This window comes from Balaenoptera physalus, assembly GCF_965194825.1.
Source record: "Balaenoptera physalus genome assembly, chromosome: 3".
Taxonomy (NCBI): domain Eukaryota; kingdom Metazoa; phylum Chordata; class Mammalia; order Artiodactyla; family Balaenopteridae; genus Balaenoptera; species Balaenoptera physalus.
This window is the reverse complement of record NC_138890.1, coordinates 70,948,652-70,971,357: the sequence shown is the minus strand read 5'-3', so window position 1 is coordinate 70,971,357 and position 22,706 is coordinate 70,948,652. Positions and strand designations below refer to the sequence as shown.

Genomic DNA, 22,706 nt, shown 5'->3' with positions numbered 1-22,706 from the left:
CAGAATTTCATGAAATGAAAATTCTTAATTTTGACTTTATGATGGGTTCAATTTAGTTATTACCTCCATATACTATAGTTTTAAATGTCAAACTAATTGAACTAGTGAATTTAATGCAAAATATTAAGGTAAAATTTAGATGAGACCCATGCAAGAGAATATAAATGCATTACAGTCTCCCTCTCTTTTGTGCACTATTTTATAGTCTTGGGTATTTGAATTACCTTTTAAATGTGCTAATAAATATTTTTGTAGATATCTCTTGACACAAGTACTGTAAATGTTTCTTGGAGATATAAAGATCATTTCAAAGTTTATGCTTTTTATAGATTTATGATACATGTACATTCCAGTGTATTTCATAAGCACCCAAATACTTGGAGTATCAGAAATGCGGGCTACAATATTCACTGTTACTTTGAGATTTCCAAAGCTGATTTTCTAAACATGTAAAGGGCACAATGTTACTCAAAGACCAAAAATATATTTAAAGCTGACACTCAGAGGGCCGTATATATACATATACATTTTTTTTTCCTACTGCAAATATTCTGGAAGGCTCTGTTCTCTGGAATTCCCATTCCACACTGATCCAATAAAATCTGACTTTACAGATTTTCAACACGTACCATAAACCAATCCCTTCTCCTCGGCTACTCTCCAACTCAATAATGGCAGTCACATTCATTACATTTAGTGAGTCAGACTTTCCGCAGTGCCTAAGTCACTCCCGGCTAGTATGGCAGGTGTGTGGTGAGTGACTTAGCTGTTTCAGAATTCTAGGAACCATGTAAGTTTAAAGCAGGCACAGTAACACCCTACTGGTCTGAAAAAGTAAATGCACCCTCTACAAATGCCTCACGTATATGACTTATGTGCTGGAGGGAAAATAGTCCAATACCCTTCCATTCTTTTTAATAAAAGTAAAGGCTTATAATCAGAAGGTTTATTTAAAATATTTATGAATCACCCTAAAGAACACAGTTGTTGCTTCCTGTTTTTGCCTCATTACTGGATATTGTGGGATTTTTAGGGTAGAAAAAATAAGAAGCTAGTATTCACAACACTTGAGATATCATGCCTTTTTAAAAACTGCACAGAAATAACATCAAGTGTCTATCTCAAACCCACAAAACCAATAAATATAGAGTCAGAGATGCCACTACATCCTTATTATCCCTTGGCTAGTGTGGCTTGCCCTTTTTCTCTCTTCATGTGGCATAATTATCTTTTCCCTGGAGAATATCGAGGTCAATCTAAAGTCAAGATTGTCTCTAAATAAATGTGCTATGACACCTGGCTGTCCTCCCAACAAGGCAAATGTGGCTGTGCTATATAAATACACAAGAAAAGGCCAATCACACTTCAACTCACAAATTCACAGGCATGTGAAGTAAGACACCCCATAGTCCACCCCTGTGAGGCTGATAATGATAACTAATGACTTCTCCAATTAAAACTTGGAGAGCTGGGTATACACTTTGGAAACTGAATAAAATAATCAAAACCTTTAAGGTCAGATATGCAAAACTTTTGAAGTTCTAAGACTCACACTTTGGAAATCTACTGTACACTATGAGATCTGGGGTCTGGAAATCCTAAATTTCCTAAATGTCTTCCAAAAATTAAAAAAAAAAAAAAGTCAAGCCATTTGGAAGAGTTCTCTCTTTTACAATTTTTGTTAACCTGGATCAACTCTAAATCTCTGAGAGTGCTCCTTTCATATCTATGTTAGGTGACTGTTGAGATGAAGCCAGAGATAATAAAGCGGTTTTGTACCGGAGGCCTAAGAAAGCTTGATCTTCAGAAGGCCTAAACCTCCTGCAGAGTCAAAAGGCAGATAATTTACATAATCACATTGTGGTCTTATCTGCTCTCCTTCAGGAAAAAGTGGTGTGGGTTATCTGGGGAATTGCTGTACTCCCCCTTCAGGTTGTATTAATAGACATAGAAAGATAAAACTTCCAAGTATCTTTGAAACCTTTATTATTATTGCCCTTCAACAGAGTCTACAAGTGAAGTCTAAACCGAGGCAAACTGGCTGCTTCTTCCCCACCATTCAAATGGGGCCGCGCGTCCTAATTATTACTGCTATGTGGCCACCGGATTCTAAACGCAAATGTGTGTCCGAACGACTGCAAGAGGTCGGCCCTGAGATGGGGCCGAGGGTGCTGCCCCAAACTGCGATCCCAGCCAAGCACTCACGGACAATGCATTGGTTTCCTCCAGGGAGCGTCTTCCATCCCGGGCAGCAGTAGGAGTGGAACCTGGATCCGCATACGTTGGGCCTGCGATAGACAAGTGAAGTAACGCACACTTAGAGAGGGGTGCGGTAATACATTAGCAGTTTTCGTTAACATTTATGGGACAACCAACAGACAAAAACTACACGTCAAATTCTTGGGGCTTGGGGCTCAGACGTGGTGTAAACGAGCTAGACACTGGAATGAGGAGGGTCAGAAATGTCTAAACATTGCCTTTCATCCGCCCTCCGCTGCTACCTTTTTAAAGAGCGAAAAGAAACAGGGAAACATAATTTGCTACTATTCTAGCCTCCGGATGCAGAGAACAAAGGGAACACTCCGTTTCAAAAATCCTTGCCCTCGTCCCCAAATCCATCCCTCCTTGATCAACTGTTACTTTGGCCCCGACATGTCAAGGATGGCGAGTCGGAAGGTGGAGCGCTCGGCTTGATGATTAGAGTGAGCTGTAAGCCCCGCACACGTCCTCAAACAAAAGGCTCGGGAGTTGCGCCCCCGACGGTGGGGAGCAGGCAGGCTCGACCAGCCCCAGCGCGGCGCGGGGCGGCCTCAAGCGCGCCTTCCGCCAGGAACTTGTTCCCGCACGGCGGGCTCTGCAGGCGCTCCGCGATCCGCACCCGGGGGCCTCCGACCCACCCGCTGCCCAACCCCCCGAGGGAGGTTTTTTTTTTTTTGGTTTTTTTTTTTTGCCGGCCGAACTGCGGAGGAAAAGGGGGAGGCGCTTCTGGGAGTCTTCAGGGTCTACTGGTGGAAGGGGCCCCGGCTCTAGCCGCCAGAACTGGGTTTTGGGAGGGGGTGGGATGGAAAGCTGCCAAGCCGAGGTTTCCCCCCGTGCCGCCTGCCCACCTACCCTCGGAGCACGTCCTGCTGTCCTCGCCTGCGGACGCGGCTGGCCGCCGCGACGCCCTCCTCCCGGTACTCGGGCACTGCGAACCCGCCTTCAGAGCCCGCCGCTGCGGGCCTGACCTGTTGCGGCGGCGACTGGGGCCGGGGCGGCTTGGGCGGCGGGGGCTGGGGCTGGCCGGCCGTGCCGTGCGCCCAGAGCGCCACGCAGCCCAGCCACACGAAGTAGGGCTGGAGACACAGCCGCCGCCGTCTCCCCATCGCGCGCGCTGAGAGCGCGCGGACCGTGGTCCGCGGAGAGGAAGCGCTCAAAGACAAAATCTACGCGGCCCGAAAAAAGTCAGGTCTAACAAGCCCTTCGTCGGCTCCGGAGACTCTCTTGAGCTCGGGCTCCCTGCTCTAGTGGGAGCCCCGGACCGAGCGCCGGCCCCCTGACTGCCGGCGGGGCGCGAGCTCTAGCGCAGCGGGCGGCGAGGCGCGGCGGCGGAGCGGCCGGCAGCCCCGCGCGGTCCACGTTGCATCCCCCGGGCCGCTGCCCCGAGCGACTCCAGGACCGCCAGCAGGCGGGGGCGGGAAATTACAAAAGTAACCCGAGCAGCCGCGGCGTAAAGTTACAAAGAAAGCGGACCTCAAAAGAAAAAAAGGGCCTGCACGCAGCGACTCGGCGGATTCCCGTGCGCTCCGGGCACAGATCTTGGAAAGCTGCAAAAGTCACCAGAGAGAAGCCGGAAAGCAAACAAAAGTCGCCCCCCAAAGAAAAGGAGGGTCTTCTCCCGGCTCGCCCGGAGTTCTACTGGGCAGCGACGCGCTGGCGGCGGCCGAAGAGCCGGGCGGAGGTGCGCGGGACCGGGGCGAGCCGCCGGTGAGAGGGAGGGCGGGAGGCTGGACGCCGGGGAAGATGCGGCGGGCGAGGGCGCGGCGCGGGGGTTTTGAGGCCCGGCGGGGCGCTGGGCGGGCCGGCGGGCGGCGGCTGTCAGTGGGGGCTGGAGCGCAGCCGTCCACACGTGGGGCGCAGCCCTGACCGAGGGGCCGGCGCAGAGTGGGCGGAGACAGAGTAAGGGGGCGATGGGGTGGGGAGGAACAAGGGGAGCCAGGGGCTGGGGGAGGGGAAGAGGAAGGAAAGGGGTAGGGTGAAGGGAGGGGAAAGGACTCAGATTGGGGAGAAGGGGGGCGATCCAGAGAGGAAGGCCAGGGTTTGGAAAAGGGGCTTGGAAAGAGGGATTGGCGAGCTTGGGTACGAGAGGAAATGAGCGGGGGATGGGGGCGAGGTTAGGGCGAGGAGAGAAGTGGGAAAGGGGAGGGAGGGCGGGGGGGCCTGGAGGAGGGGGCGAGGACGCTAGTCGACTTTGCTTCCCGTCCCCCTCAATTGGCCGCTAGCTCTGTTTTGACTGCCTGTACAAAGCGAGCAGACGACGGGGGAGGGGGCAGTTAGGGACCGGATTTGGGAAAGGAGGCTGCAGCCCCTTCCCCTCCCCCTCCGCCCTCGCTGGGCCACGGACCAGGGACGAGGGTCGCTAAACGCGCCTAGCTTGGCTAGACCCGCAGCTGAACTTCCCCACCGGGCAGAGGCCACAAGGTTGAGGATGAGAACGGGTCCTCCTGCAGGGACCCAGACCCAGACCCGGGGTTGGGGGATTCTCAGTCAAGCAGGACTAGAGACTCCCGCGGGAGTTGGCTGCAACCTCCATCCGAGGAGGCCGGGCCCTCCCCATCGCCCTCCTACCCCCACCTCCCCATCGGGAGCGGCGTCAGTCTGTGGAACCCGCAGAGGGGCTGGGCGTTTCCGGATTGAAATGCGCCCTCCACCTCCAAGACCGAGCTCACGTAGCCGCGGGGAGCCTTGGCAGCTTGCAGGCGCCGAGGTCCTGGGGAGTCCGTACAGGGGATGTGCTTCGGGGTGAGCCCTGCCAGGACTCTGCATGAGTTCGCAGCCAGAGAAGAGTTAGATCCCCAGAAGTGTGTTTGGGGGGGACGCGCATGGTGGGTAAATGGATCTTGGGGCATATCCCTGGTTCCTGTCTTAGACTTCAGATTAATGGTTAAACGCTAGCAATTGGTGCATCCACTGGCTGGCCGCTTGCCCTCTGGATCCGTAGAGTAGCCTCTGTGCTCGCCCGACTTTGGGGTCTTCCTTTGTGGCCCTGATTTCATGAGATTTCTGTGAAGCCCTAGTTGTCTCTCAGCATTTCATAATTAAAAATCTAACACCCCTGAAAACTGGGACTGGACATCCAGTCATGGTTTAGGATATAGTACGAGAGACCAATGTCTGGATTATTCAGGCCTAGAGAAACTTACTTTAAAGATTTATATACCTAAAGATTTTTTCCTGGCCCAAATTGCCCAGATGTGCTATTTGGCAGCCAAAATTCTCTGAGAATTGGCATAGCTCCCTCCTTTTTTCCCCAATGTAGTTAGGCAAAGACTTTTAAGGTAGTATTCCTTCTTACAGTATTCTCATAAGGAAAAGTAGGAGCAACATAATTTCATGTGGGACACCAATCTGTTCAAATCCAAAGAAACTAAAGACAGCAAGAGAGGTATTTGTCATGCCCTGTCCTTCAAAATCATTTTAATTAAAAGAGCTAAATAAAGTATCCCCTGGGTTAAAGCAGTGTTTTAATTATACTTTTTAAACATTTAGCCCCATTAAATGGGTTTTTATTGAATACTTAAATAGTTTTGTGGTTCATTTCTGTCTTTCGTATCAAATCCAAATGCTCTAAAATTACATAGGCATTTATCCTTAGACTCACCAATTCCACATTTAGAAATGTATTTAAAAGATAAAACAGGCAAAAAATGAAATGATGAATGCTGTAGTCTGTTCATTGCAGCACTGTTTATAATGGCAAAAGAATAGAAATACAAAGTTCCCATCCACAAGAAACTGGTTGAATATGGTTTAATCCATTCGGTAGAATACTATACAGCTGTAAAAAATGAATGAGGATCTCTCTATACTCCTATGAGCGATCTCTAGAATATACAATTCAATGAAAAAGAAAAACAAACAAAAAAAAACAAACTGCAGATAGACTAGGTAAATCTACTGAGACAGAAGAATAAAGGTTACCAAGGGCTAAGGTGGGAGAAGGGAATGAGGAATCATTGTTTAATGGGTATAGAGTTTCCATTTAAGATGATGAAAATGTTCTGAAAATTAATGTGATAATGATTGCACAATATTTTGAATGTACTTAATGCCACTGAATTGTATACTTAAATATGGCTAAAATGATAAGCTTCATGTTGTGTATATTTTACAACAATAAAAATTTTAATGTAAGGTGCAGGATATTGTATACGGTATGCTACCTTTGAGGGGGCAAATGTGCACATGCATGTGTGTGTGTGTGTGTGCACTTTTAAAAAATAGAAGTATAAACCATATCTAATAAAAATAGTTATCTTAGAGAAGGAAGAGGATGTGAAGGAATAGATAATCATGGAACCTCTACCTTTCCAAATATGCCTTGTTTTATAGTTCTAACTTTGGAGCCATGAGTATATCTTATATAGTTAAAAACAAAATTAAATTTAAAAGAGCTATGCCTAAAAATTGAAAAGAAACTAAAACAAATGGACCTGTTTATCATATTAGTGGCATAAATGGAGAGAATTATTATTTAAAGTGACATTTAAACACAATATTTGGACTGTACATCTTTAGTAGGATGTAACCTAAGGATGAAATGAACAACAAAGAAGTCTGAAATTGCATTCCATGGTAGTAATGTGAGAGATTGGGAAGGGGGAGAGAGAAAGAGGGAGATAGATATTAGAAATCATGATTTCAGCATAAGAGAAAAGAAATTAAATATAAAATGAAAGTAAAAACTCTGCAAGTTAAATTGAATTAAAATGCCAAGATGTAATCAGAACTTACATTTATCATTAAAAAATATGTATTTCCTGGTCCTACGCATTGAAAAGACCTGAAAGTAGTGACAACCCAATAGCAATAAACACCCATTGTGCTCAGATTGTGGTCCCTAAATACCATTTCCCAGTAAAAGGAATGAGGGCTCCTTTGGGTAGGTGGCTGATTTCAGGTCTGGGGCAGGAACTATGTAAAATGAGTCTGGATTATCTATTTTGTCATATTTGAAAGCAAGGAAATTATCAAACAATTTAGGGTCATGTCAAAAGGAAACAGGACCTAACTTGAAAAAGATTCCACTGACGAAAGATGGGAAAACCCGAATATCACAAAGAAAAATGACTGCAAAGGACTGAAATATATGAAATGTGTAAATATTCAAGAATTACGTATGATACTTTAAACAAAAATTAATTGGTCACTTTGGAGATTGTTAGGGCACAGCTTATTCTAGAAACATTGATAAATAAAATAATCAAACATTTATTTTGCCTTTGCTGGATAGACTCAGAGAAAATATTTCTTTAAAAAATTACAGTTGTAAACACAGGAATGATAGAATTTAAAAAAATCACAACTTTGCAAACTCTAATGAAATAATGGATCCAGGCAAGAGTTATTAATGGTTGCTAAAACTGTAAAGTCAAGGATTCTCGATTGGGGGCCATCTTTTCTCTGGAGGACATTTGGCAACATCTGGAGACATTTTTTATTGTCACAATAAGATGGTGTGTATGGGGCAAGAGTGTTGAGGGTACCAGGGATCCTACTAAATATCCTACAATGCATAGGACAGTCCCCCATAACAAAGTATTATCTGGTCCAAAATAGCAATTTATTTGAGAACCCTTGCATTAGGTGAACAGTCAGTGGGGAACTATTTAATGAATGATTCAAGCTGTAACCCCCAGAACCTAGTGATTATTGCTAACTTCTGAAAAATAGGATAATCAGACATTATGTGTCTAAGTGGTACAACTAGAGGCACACAGAACTGCCTGTGAAATATCTTTGTCAAAAAAAAATTGAACCTAAATGTAATCATAACTTTATATTTAATAATATAAATTTTCAGTTTCTAGGAACTATGGAGGGTAGTAAAACACATTAAATGATACCTCAAGAATACAGTCAACCAGATCTAGAATGTGGGAAATACCACAGGACCAAAGTTTTTCAAATAAATGACGTGAGTATAGAAAAGGGAGGGGAGCTCTTTTTATCCAACAATCACATGCAATGTTTGTACCTTATCTGAGATTGTTATTTGAACACAGGTGTAAAACAAAATTTTGAGGCAGTATGCGGGGGTGGGGGTGAAAGCTGATTATTAGCTAGTAAAGATTTATTTTCAATTTTAGGGAGTGTGAAAATGGTATGGTGGCTATATTTTTTAATAATATTTTCTAATACTGACTAAATTCTTTATGGGTGAAATGATATGATGCCTGGGATGTGACATAAAATACCACAGGAAAAACACAGGCAGGGTTCTAAAAAGATAGAGTAGATGTACTTTCCTCTATTCCTCTTGCTAAGTATACTTAGCTGAACATCGTGGACATTATGTATAGAAAAAAAGAGTAAGAAGACTCTGATCAGTGGAGAGAAGATGGAAGACTGGCCAGGGACCTGAGTCACAACATGGAAGTGAATTCCTTGGGTTTTTTTGTTTTTTGTTTTTGTTTTTTTGCTTCATACATTGTGGACTGGGTGCTGGAGTAGGTGACAACCTGAAAATGCCAACTGGCACAGACCAAAAAAAAGCCTCCAAGAAAACCCTGAATTCTCTAGCCAAAGGACAGGAAAGGGGCATATTAGCCAGACAGAAAACTTGTAGATGATAACTGCTCTATAACCAGCCAAACATCACAGAAAAAAAAAATGTGGTCTTCCCCAACCAGCAAAGGCCAAGTGAAGACTTTAAACGTTCATCCTTGCCAGGCTGTAACAAGGTGTCCTTCCCCAGAGTAGTGTCAGAGAAGGCCAAATAATGGGCCACTCCATCCGCCTGCTGCCCCCACGGTGCCAGTGGAGAACCTGGACTTCCACTCCCACCTAACAGTAATGAAGTGCCCCTGTCTGCTGGGATGGTATCAGAGGAGTCCTAGTAGAGAGTCAGGACTCTTATCAATGCCCATCCCCATGGGAAGCCAAGGAGAGCCACGTGGGGAGCAATAATAAAGCATGTCTCTCCCTCCCAGCCAGGGTGGTATAGCAGAAATTTAGTGGAGAGCTAGTACTCCCAACCCTGCCCAGCAATAACAAAGTGCTCCTCACACCTCAATTGTGTCAACAGAGGCAGAACATGGACTTCTCCTGCCATCTAACAGTAATGAGGCAGCACCCTTCTCTCTTCACCCCCAACCCCGTGCAGTATCAGAAAAGGCTGCTAAAACAGATGACTTAAATAAGATCCAAAGTACCATAACACCCAAAATGTCCAGGATTCAATTGAAAATTACTCCTCATACCAAGAACCAGGAAAATCTCAATGTAAATGAGAAAAGAAAAGTAATACTCACCAATGCTGAGATGACGCACATGTTAGAATTTTCCAACCATGGCTTTAAAGCAGACATGATAAAAATGTTTCAAAGAGCATTTCTGAACATGCTTGAAACAAAAGAAAAAGAAAAAGAAAAAAGAAAGCCTCAACAAAGAAATAGAAGATATAATGAAGAACTAAATGGAAATTTTATAAGTGAAAAATTCAATAATTAAAATTTAAAAGCTTAATAAATGGGTTTAACAGCAAAATGGAGAGGACAGAGGAAAGAATCAATGAACTTGAAGGTGGAATAATAGAAATTACCCAAACTGAACAAAAAGAGAAACTAGATTGAAAAAGCAAACAACCAGAGTTTCGGGGACCTGTGAGATTATAACAAAAATATTTAACATTTCGTCATCAGAATCTGGAAGAGGAGTGTAGAGCTGCTAAGAAACTACTTGAAGAAATAATGGCTGAATATTTGCCAAACTTAGCAAAAGATATAAATATACAGATTCAAGAAGCTGAATAAATCTCAAACAGTATAAACACAAAGGAATCCACATCAAGATTTCTCATAGTCAGACTCATGAAAATCAAAGACAAAGAAAGCAGCAAGAGAAATGACACCTTACTGGTAGGGGAAAACAATTCAAATGACAGCAAATTTCTCATCAGAAACCATGGAGGCCAGAAGGAAGTGGCACACATTTCTTGAGTGCTGAAAGAAAAGAATTGTCAATTCAGAGTTCTATCCCCAGTGACAATATTTTTCAGGAAAGAAAGGGAAATCAAGATGTCAGATGAAGGAAACAAAAAGGACTTGTCTCCAGCAGAGAGGGGTTGTCCCCTCTCACCACTCCTGTTCAATATTGTACTGGAATAAGAGAAGAGAAGGAAATAAAAGTTATACAAATTGGGAAGGAAGAAATAAAACTGTCCTTATTTGCAGATGACATAATTGTCTATCTAGAAAATTCCAAAGAATCAACAAAAAACTCCTGGAACTACTACATAGTTATAGTAAGTTTGCAGGATACAAGGTCAATATAGACAAGTTGGTTGCTTTCCTGTATATCAATAAATTATTGGTAAAAAAATTAGATTTACATCTAACAAAATATGTACAAGATCTATATGAGGGAAACTACACAACTCTGAAGAAAGAAAAGAAGATTTAAATAAGTGGAGGTATTCCTTGTTCATGGATAAAAAGACTCAATATTGTTAAGATGTCAGTTCTTCTCGACTTGACTTACAGGTTCAACACAATGCCAATTAAAATACCAGCAAGTTATTTTGTAGATATTGACAAACTGATTCTAAAGATTATATGAAGAAGCAAAATACCCATAATATCCTACACAATATTGAAGAATAGTCAGAGGATTGACACTACCCAACTTCAAGACTTACTATAAAAGCTACGGTAATCAAGATGGTGTGGTTATTGGATACATGGGTGTTTATTCTGTTTCTGTCTCTAATTTTGTGTATATTTGAAGGTCTTCGTAATGAAAAGATTTTTTTTAGTGCTACATACTTGTTCCTAAGAGCTTTTTTCAACTGCCCTTTTCTCTCTGTTTTCTCCCTTCCCCTAATAACCAAAATTTTATTTACACTCTAGGTTTTATCAGTTTTCCTGATTTTCTGTTTCTTAAATAAGAAATTTCTGCTTTAATCATTACTATCTTATTCTTTATGTTTTCCTTGAAAAAAATGCATGATTTAATTTTGTAGTTTTTGTTCAGATTTATTAGTCCAATGCTTAATTTATTTGTTTAGATTCCTTTTTAATTGCTTAAATGTGTAAAACTATGAGTGCTCAACTTCAGATAATCCCTAAATTTTTTGATATAAGATGTATTCATTATCTGTATTTTATAAATTTTCTTCATTTTTCATTCTGAATTTGAAGTATTTAAGAGAAAGGCACATACTTTTCTGTGGCTAGATTTTTTTCTATTTATGATTATTAATTTCTAGTTTTATTGTAGTGTATTCATGGATTATGGTCTCTTCTTCATGTATTTGTGTTTATATTTGGAAATGATCTGTGTTTTATATGTAGCACTGGTTTTGTAAATTTTCCATGGAAAGAAATGTTAAATTTTCCATGAAAAGAAGGTATATATCTTACATGTTGTAGAGTTTGAGGCATATCTGTTAGTTGGAGTATAATTATACTATTAAAATTCTCTGTATGCTTATTTTGATGTGTACATAAGCCTGTCATAAACCTACAGAAGCAAGTTAAAATCTGCTGCTAATACTGTGTTTCTATCCACTTCTTGTTTTCCTGCAGTTTGTGTTTTCATCTCTTATTATAAATGTACACATTTATGGCAGCTCTATTCTCATTGTAAACTGTATACCTCATACCTATAAAATGGACCTCTACCTTATTTAACATTTGTTTTGGATTTAGTCTTGGTGATACTGCTATTTTCAATGAAGATTTTTTTTTGTTACTACATATTTGCCTATCGTGTCTTGTTTTCTCATATAATCTGAATCTTTTAGCTCTGGATGCTTGTGTATTCAACAGATTGTTTGGTATTTTTAAAAATCAAATCTGATCATCTCTGTGTGAATATATCCCTTTTACATTCGATGTCAAAACAAATATATTTTGTTTTAATTTTTTCATCTAATGTTATGTTTTATTTTTGTTTCAAATGCTTCCTTTGTCTTTTGCCTTCTTGTGCATGGACTTTCTTTCTGTTACTTGGGTTAAATGTATGCAGTGTGTACTTTCCTTGTCATAATTTGGAAGGATTATATCCTCTTTTTAGATACTGCCAATGAAACATTTGTAAGTTTATATATTTTATCTAACCACTACCTCTTGATATAGCAACTTTAGACAGCATTTGTTGATGTTCCCTGTGAAATTTTAGATAATTAGCACACTGCACTTTCTCCTAACTCTTTTCTCTTTCTCACTTTCTGCTTTTGTCAATTGTACTGTTATTTTAGTTCTGGTGATTCCCTTTATAACATATAAATAATATACTTACACTACTACTTGTCAATTTGTTCACTTTGCTATGTTTATTGATTTATGACCAAGAAGGATGAGAAATGGTTACATTTTCTTTCCCCCAGTTTTATTATTTTCACAACTTATGCCAATTTAACCTTTCTCTCCCCAATCATGCATCCTATAATAGTCCTTTTTTTTTTTTTTTTTTTGCCTGCATAACGTGGCTTATGGGATCTTAGTTCCCCGATCAGGGATCGAACCTGGGCCATGGCAGTGAAAGCACTGAGTCCTAACCACTGGACTGCCAGGGAACTCCCTAGTCATTGTTGTTATATATTTAAATTAATCACATATTTGCTATGATTTCTCCTATCATTTCTTACTTGGGTAGAATATTTTGATGTTGTCATTTTTTTTCAAGATTCACAAATATATATTTCATGATTTGTTTGCTTGGTTTTAAAGCTATCTGCCTACTGTCTGAGAATGTCTACCTCTTGACTTTATATTTGGATAATTACTCAGCTTGGCATAAAGCATAACATTTTGGTGTCACATAACCCTTTCATTAGCTCTTTGTAGATTATTGATGCATTTTTTAATGGCATTTAATCTGGTTTTGGATCAGTATGTGGCCAGCCTGATCCTCCCCTCCCACTTCCACCTCACATTCAGCCTGATTTTTCTTTATTGACCATATCCTTTATGCTGTATATTACATCCCCTTGGCTTATTTATTTTATAACTGGAGGTTTGCAGCTCTTAATCCCCTTCACCTATACTGCCCACCCTCCCCCCCTCGACCCCCCTGGTAACCACCCATTTGTTCTATGTATCTATGAGTCTGTTTTTGTTTTGTTTTGTTTGTTTTGCTTTTTAGATTCCACTATAAGTGAAATCATATGGTGTTTGTCTTTCTGTGTCTCACTTATTTCACTTAGCATAATACCCTTTAGGTCCATCCATGTTGTCACAAATGGCAAGAATTCATTTTTTAATGGCTGAGTAATATTCCATTATGTATGTATGTATGTGTGTATGTATGTATACCGCATCTTCTTTATCCATTCTTCAATTGATGTACACTTAGGTTGCTTCCATATCTTGGCTATTCTAAAAAAAATGCTGCAATGAACATTGGGATGCACATATCTTTTTGAATTAGTATTTTTGTTTTCTTTGGGTCAATACCTAGAAGTGAAATTGCTGGATCATATGACAGTTCAATTTTTAATTTTTTGAGGAACTTCTGTACTGCTTTCCATAGTGGCTGCACTAGTTTACAGTCCCACCAACAGTGTACAAGGGTTCCCTTTAATAGTTTACAATCCCACCAACAGTGTACAAGGGTTCCCTTTTTTCCATATCCTTGCCAACACTTGTTGTTTGATGTCTTTTTGGTGTTAGCCATTCTGATAGGTGTGAGGAGGCATCTCACTGTGGTTTTGATTTGTATTTCCCTGATGATTAGTGATATTGAGCATCTTTCCATGTATCTGTTGGCCATCTGCATGTCTTTTTTGGAAAAAAATGTCTATTCAGGTCCTCTGCCTTGCTGTCCACTTACTTTAATCTCCTTCTTTTCCTCTATGTTCATCGTGGTTATCTCAAACCTTTTTTCTTTGTTAGTAATTTGGTTATAGGCCAAGTCTAATTTGTTAAATTTAGTCATTTTTTTTTTCTGTTTAGTTTGGTTTTGCTTCGGTATTTATTTCTTAGGTCTGCAGTTTTCATTTTCCTTCAGCTTTTGTTTGTCATCTCTAAGGTTCTCTGCTTCTATCAAGTTTCATATTTTCATTACGTTCTTCCTCAACACAAAACCTTTCTAGGGAAATTTTTTCTATTTCTTCAATTTTGCTTTTGTCTAGAGAAGATTGTCATCTGTGGCATAGATTAGTAGTAGCCTACTCAGTATCCGTCCTTCCCTATTTTCTTATTTCCAGACCACTCATTTTATTCAAGGCAGTAACGTACCCAGCTAAAAGGCAACATTTCCAAGACTCACAGCTAGAGCCAGTTGATGCATTTCTTCTTAGTTTCCTACCCCCACGAGGACACTTAAATCTTCCCATATTTTAACTTGTGCAGGTACAAGTTTTGTGTATTGGTTCACCTTTCTCTACGTATGAGGGTCTTAGTATAATTTTTTAAAAAGCAGCTTTTCATTAACATTTCTTGCCTACTGTGTGTATTAGTGAGTGTGTTGGTTGTTTCAGGCTAGTTACAGTAATTTGTTTTACTACAATGAACCAAAAGGATTGAAGTAAACCTCTTTCTTTTCTCTCTCTCTTTCTCTCCCTCCTCCCCCAACATTTTGGGTCGCTCATTCTGGATTGTATGGCATGAAGCTCAGTCCTTTCTTTTGATTGATATGGAGGTATTTTGGCTGGTTTGCTCATAATTTGTTATTATATCACTAGTTTTAGGGAAAAGGAGAGTTTTAGACATTTTCATTCTACCATCTTAACTTGAAAATCTGTATGAGTACTTTAAATAAATTTTAATCAAAGTAATGTAAACAAATGGTCACAAATCAAATCATGCAAAAATATTGTGATAAGAAACAACTGAACTCAGCTCCACTGTGGCTTTACACAAACCTTTCTCTACAGAGGCACTTTTTTCTTTTTCTTACATACTGTGAAATGCACACATTTTAAGTGTAAAGTCTGATGAGTTGTGACAATACCCTGTGCACATACCCTGTGACCCCCTCTATTAAAATATAGAACATTTTTATCACCCAAGAAAGATTCCTTTTGCAATTTTGCAGTTAATCCCCACCTCACTCCTCCATCCCAGAGGCAATTACTGTATGGGTTTTGTTTCACCATAGGTTAGTCTGCCTACTGTAGAACTTCATATATATTGAATCATACAGTAGGTACTCATTTATATCTGGCTTCTTTCAACTCAGCATAAAATTTTTGAAGATTTTCCGTGTTGTAACATGTTTCAGTGGTTTGTTCCCTTTTATTAGTGAAGAGTACTCCATTGTCTGTTTATATTCCGATTTGTTTATCCATTCTGCTGAGGATGGGCACTTAGGTTGTTTCCAGTTTGGAGTTACTACAAAGAAACCTGCTACAGACATTATCGTACATATCTTCCTATGGCTACATGTTTTCATTTCTCTTGAGTAAAGGACTAACATGGAGTTTCTGGGTCTTAGAGTAGGTGTACTTTTAACTTTATGAGAAACTACTAGAACAATTTCTAAACTGGTTATACCATTCTACACTGCCTCCAGCAATATATGAAAGTTTTGACTACTCCATATGCTCAACAGCATTTGGTGTTACTGGTTTTATCACCTTTGCCGTTTTAATGATTTTGCGGTATATACCACTGTGATCTTAATTTGCATTTCCCAGGTGACTAATGATTGATGTTAAGCACTTTTTCATGTGCTTATTAACCATTTTTATTTCTTCCTCCATGAAATGCCTGTTCAAGTTTTTGCTGATTTTTTATTCTTTGTTTTTCTTTTTATTATTGAGTTGTAGGAATTGTTTATATATTCTAGATACAAGTGCTTTATCAGATATAGGTATTGCAAATACTTTCTCCCAGACTGAGGCTCAGATATGTTTTATTAATGGTGTCTTTCGATGAGCAGAATACTTATATTTTGATGAAATATGTCTATCTTTTCTTTTTTATTTCATGGAGAGTGACAACTAGCTAAGAAATCATTACCTAACCCAAGCTAAATCAGTTTGTCAAGTTCTACAGAAAAGTCTGCTTAGATTTTGATTGAGATTGCACTGAATTTGTAGATCAAGTTTGGAGAATGGAATTTCATCAATATTGAGTTTTTACTGAGTCTAACAAACACTCCATGGGCATGGAACATCTATTTATTTGGTTCTTCATTAATTTCTCATAGTAATATAATTTTCCAGTTTTATGTGTCAATTTGGCTAGGCTATAGTACTCAGTTATTCAATCAAACACTAATCCATATGTTGCTGTGAAGGTATTATATTGATATTTTGTAGACTTAATTAACATCTATAATCAGTTTAAGTAAAGATTATCCTTGATAATCTGGATTGGCCTGATCCAATCAATTTAAAGGCCTGAGGAGCAGAATTGAGGTTTCTCTAAGGAGGAAGAAATTCCATCTGTGGGTTGCATCTTCAACTTCTGCCCAAGAGTTTCCAGTTTACCCTTCCTAACAGATTTCCCTGAGAGTTTCAGATGTAACTAGCCAGCCCCTACAATCACATAAGCCAGTTCCTTACAATATATCTCTATCCTACTGATTATGTTTCTCTGGTGAAACCCTGACTCTGAGACATTTAGCATATAGCAGTAAAGATGATTTTTGAGTACTGATGCAAATATTTACCATTTCTTCATTCCTTAGGTGGTGGTGTTCTTCTCACCTAACAGGACACAAGCCTTTGGTAAAGGGAGTACTTTCTGGGATCTTTCAGGGGACATAGTGTGGGGTGGGCAGGACACACTTGATAAATACACGTTAGCTCTCCTGTATCTTGAAGTCTGAATTCTTTCCTCTCTGTTATACCAAGGAATTTCTGGCATTTCAATTTTATTTAGTGAGGACCACTGTTGAGAGTCCATATCTTTGTTTACCAGCACAGCAAGCAATTAGAACCATATCTATCCCCTCAAAATTGAAGACTGAATTCAATGTCTGTAGAACATGTATCTTTATCAAGACATAACTAGGTGATGAATTTAATTGACATTGTGTGTCAGCAATCTTCATGGTCAGATCTCAAGTTTGGTCTTTGGGTTTGATAGTTCTTTGGCTTTAAGAAATAAGATTATTTTAGCAAAATTATAGACACTTCTTAGCTTTCACTTTTGGTTTTGACTGAGAACTTAGGGATTTGATGTACATATTCCTTCCTTTAATACATTTGAGGCCTTCAGAAGTAGCCACACCATTTAGTAATCTTTGAATTCCTCATGCTCTTTATACTGTTCATTTGCACTGGTAATGAGTTTCACCAAAGCCTTGACCTCAAGTGGTAGTAGATAACAAATGAGCAATATGATGATTAGCTATTTGCCTACAGCTCCCGCTGGGCCAAATTTCCCTACTGATTCCTGATGATCTGTTACCTGGAAACTGGTAAAATAGAAAATAAGCTAAAATTCTTAGTCATCCTAAGCAGAAAGGAATCTTTCAGAAGGAACTTGGATAGCTCACAAATTTGATAAGAATTATTCAGTGAGGCTCAAGATACAAGCAGACTCAAGAAGGAAGTATAACCACTATATTTTAGCAGGAATAGGCCTTCGGTCACCACTAGATATTATTGCAGCTACCCTTAAGGATTTATATCATCCCCTTCATCTTTACATCATTCACTTCTGGTTCAGAGTTCTGGAAATGAGTGTCCAGTGGCTCAGTTTAAGCACTGGCCCACATGGCCTCTGGGGGAAGACATACCTATTTGTCTTTTGCAGTTGAAGGCATAGAACTGCACCCCACCAATATTGCACACAATAGGGAATACTCCCCCCAAATGACGTAGGTTGAATAATATTCAGGCAAAAGAAAACAACCACACACAAATTTAAATAACAAGTTGTCCTGAAGTCCTGAAAACATATTTATTCTGACCTATACTTTGTTGGTATTATTTCTCGGCAAGATGTCTCATTTGTTTGTTGGCCCCTACCTCTTCCCCTCACTTTTACTGCTCCATTGTTTTCTGTCAGTCAGGGTGCTGAAAAGGATTAATGTCAGTCCCATTCTCCTGACTTTGCAAGTGAATTGGATTTTTGTTGTTCCTTTCTTTCTAGAAAATGTGGTAATCTTTATTCTTATTTGAGGTTCAAAAACTTTATAGGAGGGGTCTTTTTTTCATTCATTATGCTGCATATATCATGGACCACTTTGACCTCAAGAATGATGGTATTCTTCAGTTATTTGATTATTTACTTCCTCCATCTTTTCTGTTCCCCTTTTCTGAAATACCTAGTAGTTAGACATTGTACCTTCTGGAGATTCTCTATTTAAATTTATCAAAAGCTCTCCTCCATGGGTAAGCTTCTCTTCCTGTTCTTTTCACTGTTGTGAGTTTATTCCTTTTTGCATTTTTTTTCAGTCAGGTCAAGGGAGGGATGAGAGCAAATTCTTATTTTTGATCTTCCTGTAAAGAAGGTGTCTATGCATTAATGATAATCCTTTTCCTTGTTCAGTATTTGTTGAAAACATTTTCCCTGTTTGACTGTTATCTTTTACTTTGTAATTGTGTTTTCTTTTTTATTTACAAAAGTTTTAAAATCTGTCAATTAAAATTTTTTTCTGCCACACAGCCTTCAAAACTTAGAAAGCACCTCCCTAAATAGAAATTTGAAAAAAAAAAAAGAAATTTGATTATTGTTTTGATTTTCTTATATTTTCTGATATTTGGTGAGCTGAGTGCCCAGCACTAATTATTAAATACAACACCCCTTCTTAATGATTTGTGGTGTATTATAATATATTTTTATATGTATTAGGGCCTACTTCCTTTTATGTATTCTGTCTCATTACCCTGTCTACTTTTATAACAATACTACACTGTTTTAATTCCTTTAGCTTTATCAGAAGCCTGGGGGCTCTCACTGACACCAGTTCCCTTGCAACTTTCTTTAGAGGATAATTTTTTTTCAAACCTCATGAGAAAAAAGGGGCAGTGTGCAAGTAAATGCCCTCCTTGTTCCTTGCTGCTGCTACCAAAACATCTCTCCTTCTATTTTCAGAGTCCCCAGTTCCTTTCATGCTCTTACCATTGGACCTTATCTTCCCCTGCTCCTCCTCATTGTCCTCTTCCAATTCTTCATCATTCCTTGTCGTTTACTGAAGTCTTGAACTCCTAGATTAATCTCTTCTTGTCCTGTTCTACTACTGTCATAATTCTCATGGAACAACATCCATGTCAATAACATATTCAATACTCTAGTCTCCCAGGTTCTGGACTTCCTTATTTTCAATGAACATTACATCCAACCTCAGGTACTCAGTCCCATGGTCACACATTAAACAATATTACCAGTAACTATACCATCGTTGAAATGATTGTTTTAAACTTGCTATTATTCTCTTATCTTCACTTGCTATGCCAGCTCACTTACTCTAACGTCCCAATGCAACAGTTCAACATCATTGAAATTACTGATCCGTTATCCCCCCTTTACACCTTTCTCTGTACTCTCTTTTATTTCACTTCTTTCCTTAGCCAGTTTACATTCCATGCATCTTCCACGCAAACACCCTCAACTCCTTTGCCTCTAACCTAGCAAAAACTTAATCTTGATTAAACTCTACATCTTGTATCGGCTTCCAAAGAATGGAATACTTCTCTGAAATAGTGTAATACAAGGGAACTATCTGCAATGATGAAAATGTTTTATATCTATGTAAGTTCATTTTCCTACTTTCAATACAAATAGTTAATGCTTTCTCCACTCTCTTAAACCTTCTGCACCTCTCCACATTTCTCCCTCTATCAGCTGATGATCTCACTTATGCTTCACTGAGGTGATAAAACAAATAAGGTGAGAACCCCTTCATTTTCTCACTACCAAATCTCCTCAGCTAACTGCATCTGAACTTCTTTGCCTCACTTCTACCTCTACTGGAAAAAGTGTCCATTTTTCACTCAGAGGCCAACTCCTCCACTTAATGCTTTGGAATTCTTCTCCTCCAGGCTCACGAAAAACTTCACTCTTCTAGCTTGTCCCTCTGTTCAGCACCAGCATTCCACCATTCTTAAGTTATCCCTCATCTTAAAAAAAAAGGCTGCTTTGTCTCTGTGCCTCATTCTAGATATTATATTTCTTTCCTATTCTTCACTGCTGTCCCTGCTTCCTCATCTCTACGTATTTATTTAGCAACTGATAACCAATTTATTAAAATAGTTGATTTAAGCACCTGCAATGGTGACCTCAATCTCTACTCTTGACTCAGTACAGATGGAGGTCTCTGAAGGACTGTTCAAGTCAGTGAGTCACTTGAGAACTGTGATCTGGAAAAGAATCCCAACCCTTAGAACGTTTCACCACAAGGAATTTTTCTTGTAGTTATCCTGAGTGTTGGTAGGCATCCCATCTGGTCTCTTAATTTTGAGGTCGTTTCCTTTGCATATCTAAACAAGTCAGCACAGAGTTTCTCCGGGGATTTTACGTTGCTGTTGGTTAGGGTAATTTTAATTTGGTTTCACAAGCGTCTTTCCTTAGAAGTCACAGCTGCAGTGCTGCTTCCTAATCCACTTGTTCCTCGGCAGAGGGAACTGTGGTAAGTCAGGAGGAGGGGATGGGACTTGAGCTTTGCTGAAGCTACAGCTACATCAGGGGCACCCTGTTAGTTCCTAAACCCAGGCCAATTAAGGGTTTTTTTTTTGGTACCATTGTATAGAAACTACTCCTTTTCAGTGTTGCCAAATGAATACTAAGTTACCAAATCCAGTGGGTATGATTCTGTGTTCATTTTACTCCTACTCATTTAATAATTTTACTTTACTCAATCCCAACCTTTGAAATAATTGATCACTCCCTCTTTCTTGAAAACTGCTCCTTACTTTTATCCTATAACACTGCATTCTCCATGTCCTCCCACCTTACCAGTTACTAATTTCAGTCCCGGCACCAGGCCTCTAAACAGACCTGGCAATTGACTTTCTCTGAATACATTCCCTCCCTAGGTGATATCTTCATATACTAAGAATATGTTTAATATCCCAGAACTAATTCTAGATTTCCTTAATCTTCATTTTTCCAAGTTGTCATTGCTACCTTGGAATGAATTAAGTTGTGACTAGTAGAAATTCCAACCCAAAGCAGATTAAAAAATAAGAGTACACAGAAGTAAGGCTGTGTGTTGGTAATGGCTCTTAGCGGTAGACAACAGAATTCACTGTGCTTGTTTTATCAATAAGATGCTTATTAAAGGATATGAGAAAGCATACAAAATCATTGGAAGAACTGGAGGAAGAGGCTGAGGCTCCAGGAAGAATGCCCAGAATCATTCTCTAGAGCTGTGTTTGTTTGTGTTTTGTTTTTCTGCTACTGCCACCACCACTGTCCCCTTCGGAACCATGCTTCTTCTGCTGTTCTCCTGCCCTGACCACCTTGGGCACCAAACACACTACTTCTGCTGCCAGCCACTGAGAGATGCCTCCACCCTCCGCCCATTTCCTCATGCAGTTCTTTTCCTCTTCAGTCCTCCTTTGGGTATGTTTGGTTACAGAGGTGAAGTCATGGTTCTTAATGACTGAGGCAAAGGAAATTGAGACAGATGGTGGTTTCTCCATTGGCAAGTCAAGACTCACAATGTAGGAAACTATTAAAATCTAGAGAAGGAGTTCAAAATATATTGGGCAGTCACAAATGACAGACATCCACCATGGAGCGCTGAAAGGCATTGCTTACAAAGATTTTTCACTTCTTTATTATTTTTCTTGGTTTTGCCCTCCTCTGTGTGTCACTTTTTCTCCCCCCTGTGCAGTTTCACTAGGAGGGCTGCAGTGTTCTAATTAGCAAGTTAACTTTTTGAAAGTCAAGTTGGTGTCAGGCAGTTCTAGGGGATGGCCTCTGCCTAACAGAGAGTGAAGTGAGAGTGTCTCAAGTAACTTATAATTAAGAGAAGCAGTTTTTTTTCTCTGACGCTTCCAGTAAAATATGCATCCTTCTAAACTAGGTCATAGGACCTTCCTTGATACACTGTGTCTGGTGAGCAAGTGGGAGTAGCTGATTGGTTTAAGCCAATCTTGGGCCATCGCTGGCCTGAGTGAGGTGAGCTTCCCTTGAGGACATAGGCCATTTGTGGAAGAAGTGAACACAAGAACACGATAAGGAGGAAATGAATGCTGGGTGACTCCACAGAGTAAACATCCTTTTGCATTCGCTCTATTTAATTATCATTCTAGATGAACTTGAGAACTGCATTGACTTCTATAGAAATTGTATTAATCCAGTAAATAATTTTAGAAGAAGGGACATCTTTATAAAATTTATTCTTCTCATTCAAGAATGAGGGATATGTCTTTACTCGTTGTTATTCTTTATCGCTCATAAAAGGTTTATAATATCTTTCACATGTACTTCCTTGCAAGATTTTTGCCAGGTACAGTAGTCCTCCTTATCCGTGGATTCAGTTTCACTTACCTGCAGGCAACCTCGGTCCAAAATAGTAAATGGAAAATTCCGGAAACAAACAATTTATAAGTTTTATATTTCGTGCTGTTCTGAGCGGCGTGATGAAATCTCGCGCCA

At 39.9% G+C, this 22,706-nt stretch overlaps 1 protein-coding gene across 1 annotated transcript in view; it reads right to left on the bottom strand.

Annotated features, from left to right (window-relative positions):
- Positions 1-4,138, bottom strand: part of FBN2 (fibrillin 2) — a 222,722-nt gene extending 218,584 nt beyond the window's left edge. The window contains exons 1-2 of the mRNA XM_082457817.1: positions 3,112-4,138; positions 2,206-2,288 (exon numbers count right to left, since the gene is read on the bottom strand). Of these exons, the coding sequence (XP_082313943.1) occupies positions 2,206-2,288; positions 3,112-3,365 (337 nt within the window). The 5' untranslated portion in view covers positions 3,366-4,138. The remainder of the gene's footprint in view (positions 1-2,205; positions 2,289-3,111) is intronic.
- Between the last annotated feature and the right edge of the window lie 18,568 nt (positions 4,139-22,706).